Source organism: Mesocricetus auratus, unplaced genomic scaffold (genome assembly GCF_017639785.1).
Source record: "Mesocricetus auratus isolate SY011 unplaced genomic scaffold, BCM_Maur_2.0 Super-Scaffold_100014, whole genome shotgun sequence".
Taxonomy (NCBI): Eukaryota; Metazoa; Chordata; class Mammalia; order Rodentia; family Cricetidae; genus Mesocricetus; species Mesocricetus auratus.
The window spans coordinates 44,527,715-44,548,214 of NW_024429197.1; the positions used below are offsets into that span (position 1 = coordinate 44,527,715).

Here is a 20,500-nt window from a genome sequence, read left to right on the forward strand (position 1 = left end):
TCTGTTTACTTCGACTGTATATGTGTGTATGTAAGTATATTACATATCAAATGTATTTCCCACATACAGTAGACATCAAAGCATTTGAGGTATGAAATTAGAAGAATATAAAGTAATTTTAATGCTAAAATGCCCATTACATTTAACTGTGAAAATTGGAAAATTATTGGATACTGCTGTGAGTTATGATTTCTTCCGTCAGCTACCCTACAGAGTTTTGGGAGAAAAAACCTTGCATCCATGTTCCCTTAGATTTTTTCCTTGAATTAACAGGGAAGTACATTGCATAAATTACTACTTTATAACTGCTTCTTCTGACACATGTATACACGGTTCTGAGTGCCCCTAATACTAAATTATACCCTGGGGCTTGGAACTCACCCTGTCTCCCTGGTACCTAACATAATTCTAAGAATTTGGACATTAAATGATTGAATACAGTGTTTAAAGTTTTTATTTTTATTGCTTAGGCAAGATTCCTGTGTAGATTCTACTTCATCCCTGAGAGAGAACAAACGACCAGAAGGTTTGGAATCAAAACAAGGTATGGATCAAATACCTAATTTTATATAGCTTTTATCAATAGTAAATTTCCAGTTTCACAGAGAAGGAAATGGAGTACACTTTTGTCCATGATCATGTCTCCTTAGCTGCTGGGTGACACGAGTGTTGTGTGGCTGGCTACAGATGCCACCAGAAACGTTTTACCATCTTGAATGGTGGTGATTTCTATTGTGTATTTTCAGTTGCAAGGTGGAAGTAAGTTAGCTGGAGTTGGGTATGTTTGGGTTGTATGTAAAACAAAGATGATAACTTTGTAGGATAACCAGCCCTCCTCCCTGTGCCAAGATATTTTTCCTCATTTACTTCCTTCTTTAGTGAGGAAATTCCTTTCTTTAAATTGGTTTTGACATAAACAGCTTACAGGTATAAAGTGGTAATTTTAATTTAGTTAAGCCTTATAGCTCAATAGTGCTATTAATTAAAATGCTTTAAAAATTCTTCTCTTTACTAGAACAAATTTATTTATTGTTCAAATGTCATCTCATGTTTTTTCTATTCATTAAAATGATGACTTAAAATTTCTATAAAACTTGAGCTATAAGAACTCCTCAGTAGAGAGAAGCAGGTTTTTATTTCTTTTGGGTTGAAGTCCTGAAGCTTCACTTTGTTACTGATAATTGATTAACAAAGTAAAAAATGTATACTTTAAAAATTTGTTATATATATCTAATATATACATATACAGTCTAGATTGTAAAAATGCATTGGTGTTTATTAATGTTTCTGATACTCTTGGAAATTGTCCAATGCTTTTTAGAAATTTTCCTGTATCAGGCTTATAAATAGCCAAACAAAATTATGTATTTGTACTTTGACTGCTGAACATCCTCACACTTAGAAACTGAAATTTGGTTCATCAGCATTTCTTTGTCATAGAAATACAAGCTATAAACAAATGTTTTCAGTTAGTATAATTATGATCATCTATCCCTCTTTATACTTCACATATAATTAGACCACAGTGCTATTGTAGCTTTTTCCTTTCTTTTTATTTTTGAGACAGAATCCTGCTTTGTAACCAGGCTGGCCTTGAACTTCCGATCCTCTTGCCTTTGCCTCACCAGTGCTGTAAATAGGCTTATAACCACCATATGCTCAGTCTGCTATTACCACTTTCTTTTGTTCCTAAAGTTCTTGGTATTGACTGAGTAAAGAGGATGTGAGTATGCTGTTAGATTGTCTAGGGGAAAATAATATATGAAGAATAGAAAAGGCCGGAATAAGGCAGGTTAACTCTAGTTTCAGGAGAAAAGAAGCCAGAAACTCCACTGCACAATTTACACCAAGACTCACTCTCTAAGGAGAGATGTATTTGACTCCATGTTCAGACATGCAGAGTTCTTACGAACTCCATTGCAATATCAATAGCCTGTTTTGCTGTGATTTTCCTACAATAAGTAACTAATCATTTGAAAACCAGCTATAGAAAAGCCAAGAGGAAGACCTATGCATTTTGTATTTAGGAGCTTGGAGATTATACTTAGTTTCCTAATAAGCATGGGAAGCACACCATTGGCAATAGGCAGACATAAGAAAGATGAGGTCACAGAATGGAAAGACTACTGTACAAAACAGTTTGTGCTAAGATTGTAACTAACCTGAAGAAAACTGTTACATTTGCAACATTTTTCTTGCTGTTGTTGTTGTTGTTGTTGCTGCCGTTGGTTTTGTTTTTTCCCGTGGATGAGGATGGAACCCAAGAAAGAATTCATGTATGCTAAGCAAGTGGTCTACCCTTAAATCACAGTTCAGTTTTACCCTACTTTAAAAGAAAACAGAAGTAAAGTTGTTTTTAAGAAAATGTTTGTAAGTAAAATATAAAATGCTTTGCCACTTAGTAGGATAAGAATGAATTATCTGGAAGTTTTATTTATGCACAAAAACTGGTCTGAACCAGATTGTAAGTAACTTCATAAGGTTTCCTAAAAATCATGCTTTATTAGGAAATAGAAATGCTGAAGCTCAAAAAAGATAGCTTTCTCCCCCTTTTTCTAAATGAAAAACATTATTTTCTATTTGTAATTTGTGAAACTCTGAAATATAACGCTATAGCTGAAACTTTTCCTACGTAGTTAGCCATTCTGCTTACAATAAGCTTATTAAAAATAAAATGTCACGCCAGGTGATGGTGCAGCACGCCTTAAATTCCAGCACTCAGGAGGCAGAAGCAGGTGGATCTCTGTGAGTTCTACAGAGAGAGTTCCAGGACAACCAAGGCTCCACAAAGACACAAACCCTGTCCTAGAAAAAAAAAAAAAAAACCCAGAAAAACAAGAAAACACTCCTTGGAAATGAATTGTTATTTTATGACTTGACCATTTAAGATTAATCTTTCAAGTTTAGTTCTAAAGTTCAATACACCAAAATATGAAGTAGCAGTGAGTTTTCTGTTTGTTCTTTCAGTATAAATCTTATTATGATCTATTATTTCTATGTGGAACAGACATGTAATTTAAATTACCTTTTTAATTTTTTTTCAGTTTCTAAAAGGCTGAAGTATTATTTGAGTAGTTATCCAGGTAGGACTTGGACATTCACTCTCAGTTAAGTTGCTATTTCTTTGTTAAGTACTGATAGGACATAGTATGTTTGAAATTAACAGAACTAAGGATGAATATTGAGTTTATAAAATAACCTTTACTGTACTGATGCTGATAACTAGAGATCTACTTTTACCATGCAGGTATAATATTGGTTGATTGATTGGAACTGTAGTAAAATTAAAACTCTTCTGTTAGAAATAATTTCTTAATTCGTTCATTTTTTCAGCCAGAGCATAGTTATATAAGGAAAATCAGTTGTAGTCTTTTTTTGTTGTTGTTGTTGTTTTTTCTGAGACAGGGTTTCTCTGTGTTATAGCCCTGCTGGTCCTAGAACTCATACTGGCCTTGAACTCATAGAGATTCCACTGCCTCTGCATCCCTAGTGCTGAGATTAAAGGTGTGTGACACCAACAACCGGCTACAGTTTTGTTGTTTTAGCACAGGCACGTGTTTGTGTATACATGAGTATGCACCTGGGTAAGCTTATTATGAGCTTGAGATCTTAGGTTTTCCTAGAGTACCAGTTATTGTATTGTTGAAAAGACTTAGTGGGGCTTTTAAAATAGACATGGAATATTTAAATTTAAAAAATGGACCATTTGTGCTGTAGATGGAAAAATGAAAATTTCTGTTTAATGAAGGCAATGTGTAGAAAACATTTTTAGACTTTTAAGTCCATCTTTGGTATTGTAATGAGTTATTTTCCTATAGACTTATTTATAAGGACATTCAGCAATATTAAAGAACAGGTCTGTTCATGTCTTGGGGATATTTTAACTTCAAAAATTAAGTTAAGTCTATGCTTGCATTACTTCTTTGAAGTTGTAATGTTACAAAATTAAAACCACACTTTAAAAAGTGGATATTTAGGTTAGTGAGAAGAGTTGGGAGGTTTATTGTTATTGTTATAAAACATTTGAAAAGTTGTTAAATAGAAAAGTCATTAGTTTTTTCTGTATTTCTCATAAGGATGAAAATAGAGTAGACAAAAATATCACTAGACCAAATTTTGGAGTTTATTTCTCATTATCAGAAGTATCAGAAGATGCATTGGATTGCCTCCTTCCTATAATGGAAGGTACTTGAATGAAGATTGCATAAACCACCACCTGGTGGTGCTGTTGTACAGCAAACTCAAGCAATGCTTGACTGGCCTTTTTCTGGAAGTTTCTTTTAAACTGTCAGATTTTGTAAAGATCAGTGCCTACTAGTGCATTGTTCTTGGGCAGGGTGTTGAATATGTTTTCTTTCTTTGTTTAATAGTAGAGCAAACTATACAAACTTTCTTCTGTTATCGCTACTTTTTTTTGTTGTTACATTAGGAAAAAGGGTGCTTGATTTACTCCATTCTATTTATGATTCTTTGAAATATGTTCACTGGAATCTAGGTATTAAAGTAAATAATATAACCATAGAGTACATAAAATTATCAGTGTCAGTAAGGTATTTGCTGTATTTTCCTTTGAATCGTATCCATTCACTTTTTTTCAAGTGAAATTAGAGAAATACATATACATATAAAAAGTGCACATAAGATTTGTGCAGTGGTTAGGCTCAAATTTTATCATTTAATCTAGTTGGCTCTTATATCCATAACGTAGTCTTTGAATTCATAGTTAATGAGTGCTAGACAGCATTAAGGATTGCTTGACTGAGCTAGGAGTGTGGATCAGTAGTAGAATACTGGCCTAGCATATGCAAGGCCCTGGGTTTAGTCTCCAACACTGCAAAAAAATGTTAATAAGAGCTTCAAGAATTTGAAAGTCAGACTTTAGTAGGAATAAAATGTTTGTCAGTGATTAAGCTATGTGGTGATAGCTTTATTTTTAAATGAGCTTTCAGCCATTCAGACCAGTGATCACTAATAATGTATGCTTATCATATTTCCAGAGTTATAGGAGGAAATGCCTAAATTTATATAGTAAATTTTTTTATTATTATTATTATTTTCATTTTAAATAGCTTGTTTTACATGTCAATCCCAGCTCCCCCATCATCCCCCCCAGCCTCCCACCTTATCGCCATTAACTTCCACATAGGGGATATCTAGAGTCTGTTATTTCACTCAGGGCAGGGTCCAGGCACTTCCCTAAGAGTCCAGGCTGAGAGAGCATCCCTGTTTGTGTTATGGACACATGATGTCTGTATGCCAGGGATAAACACTGATCCACTGCTCAGGGCCCCATAGGTTGCTCAGGCTCCTTACTGACTCTCACATTCAGGTATATAGTAAATTAATAGTATAAGCTAAGGATGTTTTATGTCTTTCTCCTTAATCTTTTTGATTATATATAGTATACATATACAACGTTTATATAATGGTATAAACCAGTTGATAAGAATATAAAATATATGTGTTAGTGTAAGTATTTAAAACAGTTTTCCCTTACAGACAGGCTAACAGACTATAAATTATCAAAGAATTGCAGGGACTAGAAAATGGAGAAATATTATCAGTGGTTCTCATCCTTCCTAATGCTGTGACCCTTTTATACAGTTCTTCATGCTGTGGTGACTCCCAACCATAAAATTACTTTGTTGCTACTTCATAACTGTAATTTTGCTACTGTTATGAATTGTAATATAAATGTCTGATATACAGGATATCTGATATGAGACCCTCCCCCAGGCAGGTGAGACCCACAGATTGAGAAACAGGTTGTGTAGCAGTTAGACAAAGAGATGAAAGTATCAACGAAGCAGATTTTATCTCAGATTACATTCTAGAGGTCTATAGTATAGCATCATGATTATACATCAGCATGTTGAATGGACTCTTGAAAATGGCTGAGAGAATAGATCCCAAATGTATTATGTGGTAGTGATATCATAGCTTAATTTAAATATGCTACAATACACAGGTAGGACAAACACCATGCCATGTGTCCTGTCTCTTTTGCCTGCCAGTCACATCTTAAAACTTGGGGAAAATAATTAGTAATGGCATACTTAGTTTTTATTTCTAACATTTTTAAAGTTATGTAAAAATATTTTGTTGCCATTTAGCAGAAGAATTAAGTATAAAACATGGTGAGGTCCTTTGAATTCTGAAGATGAGGGATAGTTAGAAAAAAACAACTAATTCTTGATCTTGCTACCATTGCTGATCTAATGGAGTCCTACATTGGGAGAAACTAAAATAGGTAGATAGAGATTATGACGAAGATCCCAAAGAAGTGAATTTGCAGTTACAGAGGCATCCAAGAACCAGCTGAGGGAGTGCCTGTTTGTAATCCCAACATTGTATGCTGAGGCAGCAGGAGAACAAATTCCAGGCCAGCCTGGGCTAAATAGCAGGACCCCATCTCTCAAGAGAGACAAAAGGGTGAGATTGCTAAAAAGAACTTCACAAGTATAGATGAAAACAGTTGTAGAAAGTTATGGAAAGTCAGATGCCGCCAGAGTTGTTTATTCTAGACAGGAATGAAAAGAGAAGGGTTATCAGCTAATGAAGTAGCTTTGTTGCTTGTGTGTTTTAAATCTCTTCCTTGTATGTGTTGCCACAGAAATCTCTGGATTGGCAAATCCACTCCTTCTTAGAAGACCTGCGTGCGTTTGTGGTGTGAGTGTTAAAGAGCTGTAGGAGACTGAGAAGAAAGTTGTACAAAGAAGTCTGGAGTTGGGAGCACAGGGGTGTGTGTACTATTTTATTTTTAAAAGCCATGTGTACTTCCTTTTCTTCTGAGCTCCTGTCTTATGTTCTTACCGGCTTTCACAAGTAAGTAGTCATGCAGGTTGGTCAAGTAAGAAGAGATTGTGGCGTAGGCCAACCTGGCAAGACCTATATAGGAAGACCCTGTTCCTTCCTACTCTGAGAAAAATAATTGTACTCTTTCATTGTCAGAAATGGAAACAGTGTTCTTCCTACTTTAAAAAATTATGATTGTTATTCTTACTATTTTTCTGAGACTGGATCTCACTATGTAGTTCTGCTCACCTGGAACTCATTATGTAGACCAGGCTAGCCTAGGACTCAGAAATCTAACTTCTACAGCCTCTCAGATACTAGTATTAAAGGCTTGTGCCACCTAGCCCATCCTCCCTTAAATTACTTATTACTGTTTTTTTCTTGGTATGGTATATGTTCATTTGTTTATGCATAGTCACATGTAAGTGGTCGTGTGTGTGTGTGTGTGCGCGCACGTGTACACACGCACTCACATATGTTTCTCATATTCTTCTATTACTTTGCACACTTTTTTATTGAGGCAAGGATCTCAGTTGAACCAGGAGCTCACTGATTGGCTAGATTAGCTAGCCAGCTTGTTCTGGAGATTGGCTGTTCTTGCTTCCTCTGCAGCCACCATAAGTGCCTGGCTTTGAAAACATGGGTTCTGATGATCCAAACATTGGTCCTCATGCTTATTTGGTCAGCTACTTCTCCCAGTTTCCATCCCATTTTTTTTTAAAGATTGATTTATTTATTATGTATACAGTGTTCTGTTTGCATGTATCCCTGCGGGCCAGAAGAGGGCACCAGATCTCATTACAGATGATAGTGAACCACCATGTGGTTGCTGGAAATTGAACTCAGGACCTCTGGAAGACCAGCTAGTGTTCTTAACCTCTGAGCCATCTCTCCAGACCCCCCTTTTCCACTTTTTAATTCATAAATGAAACAATGAAAATACATTTTGTATTGTTAATTAGTTTTTGTATCTTTTGAAGTGTAAGAATTTTCTACATTAAAAAAGTAAATTGTTGGTTGGGCATTGGTGGTACACTCCTTTAATCTCAGCACTCAGGAGGCAGAGATAGGCGGATCTCTGTGAGTTCGAGGCCAGCCTGGTCTACAGAGTGAGTTCCAGGACAGCCTCCAAAGCCATGCAGAGAAACCCTATCTGGAAAAACAAAAAACAAACAAAATCGTCAAGAATTTTGTACCCATAATGTCCTATCCTTTTAATACTGGAGCTAGGGTTATAGTATGTATCCTACCTCAGCCTCTAAATACTGGGATTATAGGCTTGGGCCACTATGCCTGGCTTGTTTCATGGAGAAAGAAATTTTACAGAAGGCTTGATTTGGTATATTGAGAAATATTTATTTCCTTGCTTCTTTAAATTATGTCCAATTTAAGCACATAATTCTGTGATATATTTCATAGAATTCTTTTTTAAAATATTTTTTATTTAAATTAGAAATAATCTTATTTTGCATATCAATCCCAGTTCCCTCTCCCTCCCATCTTCCCATGTCCCCTACTGCCCCGCCCATTCCACCCCTCCCATTCACTCCCCAGGGAGAGTGAGGCCTTCCATGGGGGATCATCAAAGTCTGTCATATCATTTGGGGCAGGGCCTAGGCCCTCTCCCGTGTATTTAGGCTGAGAGAGTATCCCTCCATGGGGGAATGGGCCCTCAAATCCATTCGTGCACTAGGGATAAATACTGGTTCCACTGAAAGAGGTTCCATAGACTGCCCAGGCCTCCTCATTGTCACTCACGTTCAGGGGACCTGGTTCTGTCCTATGCTTGTTCCCCAGCTGTCCAACTGGGGGACCATGAGCTCCCACTTGCTCAGGTCAGCTGTTTCTGTGGGTTTCCCCAGCATGGTCTTTACCTCTTTGCTCATCCCTCCTCCCTCTCTACAACTGAATTCCAGAAGTTTGGCTCAGTGATTAGCTGTGGATCTCTGCTTTTCCTTCCTTCAGGTACTGGATAAAGGCTCTAGGATGGCATATAAGGCAGCCATCAATCTCATTATAGGGAAAGGGCATTTAAGGTAGCCTCTCTACTATTGCTTAGATTCTTAGTTAGGGTCATCCTTGTGGATCTTGGACATTTTTGTAGTACCAGATTTCTGTTTAAACCTATAATGACTCCCTCTATTACGTATCTCTTTTCTTGCTCTCCTCTATTCATTCCCGACTAAATCTTCCTGATCCCTCATGTTCTCCTCCCTTCTCCTCTTTTCCCCTCTTCTTTCTCCTACCTTCATCCCCCCTCCCTCATGCTCCCAGATTTTTCAGGAGCTCTTGTCCCTTTCCCCTCCATTGGGGGACCATGTATGCTTCTCTTAGGGTCCTCCTTGTTTCTTAGCTTCTCTGGAGGTGTGGATTGTAGGCTGGTAATCCTTTGCTCTATGTCTAATATCAGTATATAAGTGAGTACATATCATGTTTGTCTTTCTGTGACTGGGTTACCTCACTCAGGATGGTTTCTTCTAGTTCCATCTATTTGCCTGAGAATTTCAAGATTTCATTGTTTTTTTTTTTTTTTTTCCACTGAGTAGTACTCCATTGTATAAATGTATCACACTTTCTTTATTCATTCTTCAGTTAAGAGGCAGGCTCTGGCTACTACAAATAATGCTACGATGAACATAGTTGAACAGATGTCCTCGTTGTATGAATATACATCCTTTGGGTATATGCCTAAGAGTGGAATTGCTGGATCTTGAGGCGGACTGATTCCCATTTTCTGGAGAAACTGCCATACTGATTTCCAAGGTGACTGTGCAAGTTTACATTCACACCAGTAGTGGAGGGGTGTTCTCCTTTCTCCTCCACATCCTCTCCAGCATAAATTGTCATTGATGTTTTTGATTTTAACCATTCTGACAGGAACAAGATGGTATCTCAGAGTTGTTTTGATTTGCATTTCCCTGATGGCTAAGGGTGTTGAGCAGTTTCTTAAGTGTCTTTTAGCCATTTTAGATTTCTCTATTGAGAATTCTCTATTTAGTTCTGTACCCCACTTTTTTTTTTTTTTTTTTGGTTTTACAAGACAGGGTTTCTCTGTATTGTTTTGGAGGCTGTCGGTCCAGTCCGGCCTCAAACTCACAAAGATCCGCCTGCCTCTGCCTCCCGAGTACTGGGATTAAAGGCGTGTGCCACCACCGCCCGGCTGTACCCCACTTTTTAATTGGATTATTTTGTGTTTTGGTGACTAGCTTCTTGAGTTCTTTGTATATTTGGAAATCAGCTCTCTGTCAGATGTGGAGCTGGTGAATATCTTTTCCCATTGTGGACTGCCGTTTTGTCTTGTTGACTGTGTCCTTTGCCTTACAGAAGCTTCTCAGTTTCAGGAGGTCCCGTTTATTAATTGTTGACCTCAGTGTCTATGCTACTGGTGTTATGGTTTCCTAGGATTCTTAAGGCAGTTATTTCAGAGGTTGCACAGCACAAATTTCTAGTAGATACTTGCATCCTGTTTGGTACAGTGGGTACTTTAAGTCATTAAACACTTCTCACGTCAGCCTAATTGGTAGGTAGGACCATGGATGTATACCACTGCATCTGACTTAGATGTTGTTTGTTGTGTACAGGTTCATGTATGTGTATTTGTGGGTATATGGGTGTCAGAGATGAACCTTCAGGTGTTTTATTATGAGACAAGGTCTTTCGTTTGGCATGGAGCTTGCCAGTTAGGTTAGATTGACTGGCCACGAAGCCCTCAGGGCCCCTCCTTTGTCTGCCTCACTGGTGCTGGGATTATAGGTGCATGTGCTACCATGACTAGGCTTTTTTTTTTTTTTTTAAAGCATGGGTTATAGGGATCTGGGTTGTAGAAATAGAACTTAGGTACTTACACTTACATGACAGTTTACCAGAGGAGCTATCTTTCAAATCTGTGACTGTTTCTGCAAGTGACTTATATTCATTAGTTCTTCTGAGACCTTTGCTTTATCAAAAGAGCACATTAATAGGCAGTTGAATACCAAATGATCTTCCCTGAAAACATACATACAAGTAACATTGCACAGACTGAACTAGGTGTATTTATGTAATTAGGAGTATATGTGTATATACATATACATAGTGAGTACATAAACATATATGCATGTAACAGCAATTAGTGAAAAAGAGTTGATGAATTTGCACTATTTTTTAGGTATTTCTCTACTGTGTGTCTAGTTGCCATTTGCAGGAATTTGGACAGCTGTATAAATATTCCCTCTTCTAGGCTTTGTCTCTTGGCTTTATGTAATAATGCACTATCAGAAGGTGCCATAGGCAGGCTAGCCTTTCATGTTACAAATAAGAAGTGAATTAGCAACTAGAATATAATAACATCTTATAAGTGTTCAATATGCTAATATAACTAAAATAGCCTTTTAACTTTTATGAGTTACACTGTGATGTAACTCATGTGATGTCATCAGTGGTTTTTGTGTTTATTTGCTTTTGTTGACTGTTTTATCTAAACACTTCTGAAAAATCAAGTTTATGGCATGAAATGTTTTCCTCTTATCTAATTTCAAGCAGTGACATTTGTTGCAGATTATCATAACATATATGTATTGCATTTTAGCCTTTTCTGTTCTATGGTACAGCCCTTTTATTTAAAGCCATGGTATGTTTCTTGTGGGTGTGTGTCTTTGAGTGCATTGTCAATGTTGGAGATTGAACCTATGTTAAACTGAGTGTATATTTGTTAATTTTCTTCTCCTTGGCAGTAAAATGTTTGGAGAGTATAAGGTGTTGTGTTTAGTTGTCAGATATTTAGCCTTTATGATTTTATCCCATTCTCAAATCTGTAGTTATCAAATAATGTAAACAAGTATTTTTCTGTTAAATCAGGGTATTCACCTGTGTCAATGATTAATTTGAGTAATGATTGATTAATGTTTCTGTCTAGATACTGAGTCTAGATGAATTGGTTATTATTTAAAACTCTTTAATACTTGTGGTCGGAGTTTGGGATATCAATCAAACAGGTAGGACAGAAAGAAGATAGCAAGGAAATGAACAAATGAGAAATAATGAAAGCATATGGACCAGAGGACAATGTAATAGAATGTACATTGGCACGAAATTGGCTACAGCATCAACTGTAAGAGAAAAATGCTCAGGGAATCCCTGTACTCTTTATTACTTTTAATTTTTTTCACTTTCACTTTGTCTTCCTAGCACTATAGCTTAGCCAAGCTCTTAAAGTCCTTTAATCCTTTCTCATAATCAGTTCTCCCCACTATTTATATTGCTTTTCTCTGAAGACCTCTATAAGGTCTGTAATATGAGGGGTCACCCGTCTTACTGGAGGAGCAGAGTTAATATAAGGGTTGCATCACAGACTCTGTTTCCTGTGAATAAAGTTAATTATTCTGCAGCTCCATAGCATCAGCAACTTGGGTCTCATTTTTTTTTGTGCCCCCCTGCACTGTTTTTGATTAGTCTTTTGTGGTTTTAGTTAATAGTTTGAATTTGTATTCTTATTATTTTAATTGCATATGTGATATTTTAATTCAGGTTTATTTGTATTTTATTTTTCTTGTTTGATTTTAATAACCTTTGTTTATATCATGCATACATCAAACCTTTTAAAAATATCTTTAATAAAACTTAAGTAATTAACTGGACTTAAGTACTAGTGCTTTTGTAAAGACCAAGTGTGTAATTAGCTTACAAACTGAGTTTGGGGATTCTTACCATAATTCATGAATATGTCTATTATGAAAAAAGTTTGAACATAAATTCTGAATAGCAATTCTAAAACGTTATTAAAGGAGATACCACATCATCTGCTCAAGCTCTTCTTCCTGACTAGATTTTATTTAAAAGGATAGAAATAATTTACCTTTTAGATTGTTACTATAAGACTCTTGTAAGTTTATGTGTAAACTTGAAGGGTCTTTGTGGATTTCTTAACATGACAAATTGACACTTTGCCCTGAAAAGAATGTACACACACACACACACACACACACACACACACACACACACACACACACACACTCACTTGTGTGCACATACACATCTAGAGTGAGAGTATAGGAGAGGACATATAATCACACAATTTTAATAACTTTGAATTAGGCATTTAAGATAATCACTGCTGTGAAAAGAATGTATGAGCTTTGCTTTTCTTCTTTGTGAGACATGAGAAAAAATCTTTGTAAGTCCTCACTGCTGAGAAGCAATGAGAGCAAATTATTTTGGAAATGTGTCCATGTATTTTCAGGTGATGACTTAAAAACATGAGTTAGTGACTGATTCTACTGAAATGATAAAAATTAAATAATAGGCTAAAATGGTATTGATACCTTCAAATAATGATTTCTACAAGTTATTTACTTTCTATTATGTGAAAAGTGCACATGTCAAATCATTCAGGTGTGGAATGTTACAATGTTTTGATACCTATAGTATACTTACAATGGACGGATGCAATCTATGAATGCCTTCAGCATTATGGTGTTGTAGAGAACTCAAGTTACTTGGACTCAATAATTTTGAATGTGACAGAGAACATCAAAGTTCGTTAGTGATAGAATAGATGTAGTAGAATAGATTTATTGTTGATAGAAAAACAAAGGTATAAAGCAGTATATCTATTGTCCGTTTAAGTGTTTGAAATACACTCAAAAAGATTTTTTTTACTAGGCTTTTGTCCTTTGTGATTGGGATTGGATGTTTGAACATTTTGATCCTGAATCTCTGGTGGTACTGTTTTTATAAAGCATTTTACAGTGTAAGCTCAGGGTAATGACTTTAGTTATGGTTACGTCTTAAATAAGCCTGCTTTAAAAATTATTCAGATTAAGTGAATGTGTGTGCTTCTTGGTCCCAGAAAGGTATTTGAAAGCCATTTTCCTCCTGACGGGGATAAAGAGCATGTGCTATGATTTGAGTGTGAAATGTCCCACGTGGATGCTGCTTGGGGAGGCTGTGGAACTTTTAAGTGCCTATCATTGGAAGTAGGCCACTGAGGTTTATCCCAGGAGATCACATGTTCTCGGCCCTCCAGTTGGTTTTTTTTTTTCTTCCTGTTTGCAATGTAACCATGGATTGAAGTCTCTGAAACTATAAGTTAAATTAAATCTTTCCTCTCATAAGTTGTTTCAGGCATTCTGTCATAGTCTGACTGACTTAACTGTATGTGTCCAGGCCTGTTGTGAGACAGCGCTGTGGCAGTGGGAGCATGTGAGAGAAGCTGTTCCTATCGGTAGGTAGGCAGGAAGCAGAGAGAACAAATAGAACAAGACAAAAACAAAGAACAGGGGAGTCAGGGCAAGATACTCTGTAGCATTCACCTGTGCAAACCACTCCCATGGCTAGGCACTATGTCTACAGCCTCTCATAATAAAAGCTTCCCCAGCCCATCAATATCATTTTATAGTCAATACTTAAGGTTCTGTTCATGGCTCCCAAAGACTCATGGCTATTATATAATACAAAACACAGTTTATTTCTAGACCTCCCAAAGTTTTAACAGTTTCAACATTGTCCAAAAGTCTAAGCCCACCTCCCTCTGAGGGACTGCTCAGAGGGATCCTAATCCTGCTATGCATTGCCTGGTCTCCTGGATCCTCTTGGTGGAAGCCTTCATGACATTGTGGCTTATGTGCTCCACACACAGCCAGTTTGATTGCAGATGACCCCAGATCTTCCACCTGAATGTTGATTTTTTTTGAGGTATTGAACAGCAAAGTGCATTCTTTCTTAGATTTGTTTTTATCTCAAGTTAGAATATTTCTGTCAAACATTTTGTAGGAAGAATTACTCATTTTGCTGTACTTTTTTCCTTGCTGTTTAGAAATTCTTGCTTCTTTGGGGAGATACATGAAATGCTCTTTAGAATCTATTAAAATTGCAACTTTTACATATTCTATTTGTGGCAACAAAAATAATATGTTGACTAGTTTTCTACATTAATTTTGGAGTTGGAAGTGGTTTTGTAACTAAAGTGATATGGGTTAAGGTTGGTAGAGTATGTGTTATAAAACAAATGAGGTAGAATTGTCCCTTTACTGTACATTCTATTAACAATTGTTTACATTCGCTATTCAGTATTTTATAAATAAGTTTTATTCTCAAATCAAAAGTTTATTTTTAATTAATTTTTAAATAAAAATGCTTGTTACCTAAAATATAAATAAATTAGGATAATAAATGAACACTCAAAATCGTAAATGGTATCTAAAGTTAGGTAATGTCCAGTGCCAAGGCCAAGACTGTTACTTGAGCATGATATAATCTACATTTTGATTAAATTCCTAACATCAGAGTTTTATAACATTAAAATATTTGTACACCAGTTTTATTAATTTATTGATTCAGAACGAAGTGCTTGAATGAGTATAAGAGAGGGTTTAGGATAAGTGATGTATACAATATCTAGCTTCCTGATGACATTTTTCCTATTTTCTAGTCTTCAAAGCAAAGTGTATCCTCTAAGATGAAATTGTATGTACCCAATAATGCTCTATTTAAAAGGTTTTCAACATGAGCCTTCATTTTGTAATCAATAAACTTCATTGTGGTATAAAACATTATGACACTTTAATTAGGAAAATCGATCAAGGGAACTCCATCTGATGAACTAAGTTTTCCAAAACCGTGTTTCAACAAATTGGGATGAAAATTACTTTAGGATTTACATGAAATGTCATTTGCTTTTTAAGTTGAAGAGTCAGGAACGAAGTGAGTGCAATAAGGATTACAGATGAGCTTGGGCCTTTGTTGTGGGGGTAGGTCAGGGCAACCCCTGCATCATACTTAAGTGAAGGAAATGTTGACCCAGAACTTTGGGTTACATGGTTCTCCCCCACCCCCTTCTTTTGTTTGTTTCAGGCAAAGGGGAAGATAGTGATGTACTCAGTATAAATGCAGATGCTTATGACAGCGATATAGAAGGCAATGAAGAATCTGCTGCCGCTGCCGCCACTGCCACTGGTGTCGCAACTGCTGCTGCCGCTCCAGAAGTCCCAGAAAGAACAGTCCGGGGCGAAGCTGGTCAGATAGATGACTTGGAGAAAGATATTGAAAAAAGTGTGAATGAGATTTTGGGACTGGCGGAGTCTAGCCCAAAGGAGCCCAAAGCGGCCACCCTGACTGTTCCTCCACCAGAAGATGTTCAGCCTTCTGCGCAGCAACTGGAACTTCTAGAACTTGAGATGAGGGCAAGAGCAATTAAGGCTCTCATGAAAGCTGGTGATATAAAAAAGCCAGTCTAGTTTTCTGACTTCAATTTTGTGTGTTTGAATGAAGCCATGTGATATAATTTTGTATCTGACATTTATTTGGGGTCTCACGTGATATTTCTCCTGTAAAACTTACTAGGTGAACTCATCTTAGACTGAAATTATATATATATTTTTTACTTTTATATTATAGATTATAGATGTGTGTTTAAATTCATGACAAATATAGTTGGATACCCTGAATATTTCTTTTAGGTTTGTCTGTAAATTGATATTTTAAAAGCCAACAAGAAGGAGTCAGGATATTTTTTTTTTTCTTTTCAACTGTTTGGGCAACAAACTCAGAAGCTTTAAGAAAGATTGGCCAAGCATGTTTCTCTTAAGGCTGCCTGTATTTTTCAATAGAATATTAAATTATTGCTCCTAGATTTGTTAACAATTTATGAACTTTAGTTTTGTGTATATATACTTTTAAGATATGTACTGCTTGAGGATGCCTTTTGTGGATGTGGGTTTCCTAGCTAAAAGTAATGAACTGTTTTGTTGTAAGACTTAAAGATCTGAATTTGCTTTAAAAGCTTTTTTTAATAAAGAAAAAACTCAACTTGACTATTTTTTTAGCAATGTAAACTTAATTTGTTCATGTTTAATTCCAGCAACAAGCCATTCTCACGTGTGTTTGGTCTTTGGGGAGTACTTTGTTCAGTTTTTTTCCTTCAATTAAATTTTTTTTTTCATTTACATTCCAAGCTTTCAGGAAAAGGGTATTATATTATGATACAGGGTTTCATTTGATGTCATTGTTTGAAGATCTGATGTATAGTTCCATAAATCAAAATAATAAAAGGCTGTTATTCTGGATATGAAGACGTGATACTTTTCCAAAAGCAAAATTGACTTTAAGAACCTTTGATAAGTTGATGTTGTAATTAAGCTAATTTTGTATACTTTTTAATAAACAAATTAGCATCTTGCCACAATTATAGACACTGTTTGCTTCATTACTAGTTATACTTGTTTGATCCAAAATAAATTTTTGTAGGTTCCTTAAATGATTTTTTTTCTAAAATAGAAATTTGGAGCTGTTTTATATTTACTTACAAATGTTTAGATATATTTTATTTATAAGCCATGCTCCAGTGATGTAATATAAGAAGCCTCTTCACACAATTTGCAGGGATTGTCTTTGATTAGCTGACTTAATTATATGTTGATTTTTGAGATGTTTTATGTGCACAGAAGAGTTTATAAGCCATTGGTGTTACAGGTGTTTTTTTTTTTTTAAAGATTGATTTATTTATTATGTATATAATGTTCTGCCTGCATGTATGCCTGCACACCAGAAGAGGGCACCGGATCTCATTCTAGATGGTTGTGAGCCACCATGTGGTTGCTGGGAATTGAACTCAGGACCTCTGGAAGAGCAGCCAGTGCTCTTAACCACTGAGCCATCTCTCCGGCCCCGTTACAGGTGGTTTTATTTTATTCACCTAAACACATCTTTAAATAATCCTTTCATTTTTCCCCCTCTGAATTTAATGAAGCACAGAAATCTTTGTTACATGAAATATTTCTTGTAGCCAGAAAACGTGGGTATGATTTCAGTAGTGTGTGCTCATTGTCAGTGCTTCTGTGTGAACAAGCTTTGGTTATAGTGAAATAATTTTTTTATTCTAACATAAATGTTAAAATAATGAAGCAGTACAGAAAAACCATTACTGCTTACTAATTATAAAACACAGCAGTTTGCATTCTGTGTGATTAAATATACAAGAGCAGAAAAGTCTCTGAGTTCTAGTTACTGCTCATAAAGACTTGTGTGTCTGTCCTATTTGGTGTATTTGCTGTAGAGGATATTTGAAGTAGAATATGTGTGAGAAAGAATGAGCTAGACATATTAAAGATTATTAGAAGTCTGCTTTTAAAAAAACTTGTTTTCATTGAAGTATTAAGAGCTTTCTGAAAATGATTGGCTGTAAAAGATAAGAACTTTTGTGTTAAAAATGTGTTGTAATGGAAAAATAACATAATTCTACTGCTACCACATAACAACTCAGGGACAGACACTGAATGTCTTTAAGGACATTTTGAACATGAAATAGACTGATAAATGAAGATGTGAGAATTATCTCTTTATATGTATAATTCTTTTATAAAGTGAGGAAAATCCTTGAGTGACATGTAACTAATAATTAAGTTAAAAAGGCCAAGTTTTCTATTTAATGTCAAATAGTTTTAACATGACTAGGAAAATGACCCAAATATGTTTTTTTTGGGGGGGGCACGGTCATGTCCCTATTTGATGTGGCTTGTAGTCTAGACTGGTCCTCTCTTACTCTCCTTCTGCCTCTAGTTTTCCAGTGCGGAGCTAATGGTGTGTGCCACTATGTCTGGCTTTAACCCAAATCTTGAATGCTGTGTGGCAGCTGATGATGGGTTCTTATCAACAGTTATTATAAGTAAAGTATATTATTATAAGTCTTTTCTCAAAACTTATTTTGAGTCAAACATTAGATCCCAGGCTTGGTTACTTATCTTTATAAGGGAATTCTCTATAGTTTGAACTCTAATATAAATCACAGTAAAATACACGTTTTTATTTCCATTTTAAGCTGGACACACATTTATAAATCTATAATTTGGGCAGCTTAAAGACACTGAAATTTCTTAGTTCTATTTATAAAAAAGTTGGAAAAGAAACTTAGGTTATTTTTTTCCTCGACTGTGCCTGCTTGTCTTACAAACTAAAAGATCAATGCTTTAATTAAAATTTCATTATTTTTATATGTTTCCATTTTATTTGTCAGTTTATTGCAAGATAGTATAAGTTACAAGTGTAGGCTATAACTTGTTCAGTTTAGTCAGCCAGCAAGTTGCCGCAAGTTACTCATTCAAAAGCTATCACCAGACAACTTCAGATGCAGATCAAGGATCTGAAGTACCTTACTGGGCAATGGGCAATGGACTTAGGCCACTAAATGAATATTTGTCACTGTAATTTCAGTAGCCAGCAACACAGGAAGATTTTTGTCCCACAGGCAAGTCCTCATTTAGTGAATTACTTCTGGCTGTCTCGATTGAGATGGACAGATGTGGTGTACTTGACAGTTGTCTGCTTTCCCTGATGTGTTGAGATGCCCTGCATCATATGCTTCCCTCCGCCCCCCCGGTCTATCCTGTGCTCTTAGTCTTTTTGGCACATCATGTCCTGTACAGAAATGTAATAGTCCAGGTGATTCTGTACCTCCTTTACTATGTAGCTGTGTACCTATGCTCTATGAAGCCATTGCTGGAAAGTCACCTCCAAGGCCATGGTAATGTTGTTCATCTGAACATCAGAGGTAGTCCTGCTTCTGCATTAGTGTTTGCTGTGCTTCTCTGTGCCTGTTGTATCCTGAATTCCTTTGATGCTCACTTACTTTACTTCTACTTGAACATTTTTTTCTTACTAAGTTTATCAATAAATTCTCCAAGAGAGTCACTATAATTTTCAATCACATAGATATGATTAACCCTAATATTGATGTGGCAGGGAGGGTCTCTGGGTTAATTACATTTATTTCTTTGGATAGAAAAGGCAAGATAAGCCCAGTTCCAAGTATGTAGGGTCTTGTTACTGCAGTTTCAGGATAAAGGAACTGGAAGAATTCCTCAGGGACCAGCCCCGTAAGTGCCTTTTCTTCATATTCAAGAAGAGGCAGTAGACAGGCAATACCACTGATCCCAAGTTGCCCGTGCTCTTCACACTCTGTGGTGGCGCCCACTACCACCCAGAACAGCATGGTTAATGAAGTGGGCATCCATTTTTAGTCTTAGCATCAAATAGACTTTAATTAAAGATTTAGTTTTTCGGTGTATACTTTTGTGTGCATTCGAGTGCAGGTGCCTGTGGAGCCCCTGGAGCTAGAGTTGCAGCTGTGAGCAGCTTTATGTGAATGCCGGGAACCCAGCTCGGATCCTTACAAGAGCAGTGTGTACTCTAACCACTCAACCACCTCTCCAGCTCCCAGTAAACTTCTTTTTTTTGTAGTATTTTTTGAGACAGGGTTTCTCTGTGGCCTTGGAGGCTGTCCTGGAACTAGCTCTTGTAGACCAGGCTGGTCTCGAACTCACAGAGATCCACCTGCCTCTGCCTCCCAAGTGATGGGATTAAAGGCGTGCCACCACCGCCCAGCTTTGAGTAAACTTTTTAACAAGCATTTTTAATTAAAAATTAATTTTATTTACTATTTTCACATCCGGGACATACGTGGTGTGTGTGTGTGTGTGTGTGTGTGTGTGTGTGTGTGTGTGTGTGTGTGTGTGTATGTGTATGTGTATGTATGTGTGTAGATGAGAGTGTCTTCCAGGAGTCACTTATCTACCCTTGGGTACTGAGAATTGAATTAGATCTTCAGGGTGGTAGCTTTTGATTTTGCCCACTGAATCATCTTGTTGGCTAGAGATAAGATTTTGCTGTGTAGTCTTTGAATCTACTGTTAGCTTGGGCAGGCCTTAAAATCATGGAAGTTCCTGTATTATTTCAT

General features: G+C 36.4%; 1 protein-coding gene and 1 pseudogene across 2 annotated transcripts in view; one reads left to right on the top strand and one right to left on the bottom strand.

Moving 5' to 3' along the window:
* The window catches only part of Caap1 (caspase activity and apoptosis inhibitor 1), a 48,056-nt gene extending 31,102 nt beyond the window's left edge, over positions 1–16,954 (top strand). The window contains exons 5-7 of one of the 2 annotated variants that reach the window (XM_040757161.1): positions 471–544; positions 3,045–3,083; positions 15,625–16,954. In XM_040757161.1, coding sequence (XP_040613095.1) covers positions 471–544; positions 3,045–3,083; positions 15,625–16,007 — 496 coding nt within the window. In that variant the 3' untranslated portion in view covers positions 16,008–16,954. The remainder of the gene's footprint in view (positions 1–470; positions 545–3,044; positions 3,084–15,624) is intronic. The other variant, XM_040757162.1, reaches the window with a different exon arrangement.
* Positions 16,955–19,032: 2,078 nt separating this feature from the next.
* LOC121144122 lies at positions 19,033–19,756 on the bottom strand (annotated as a pseudogene).
* Between the last annotated feature and the right edge of the window lie 744 nt (positions 19,757–20,500).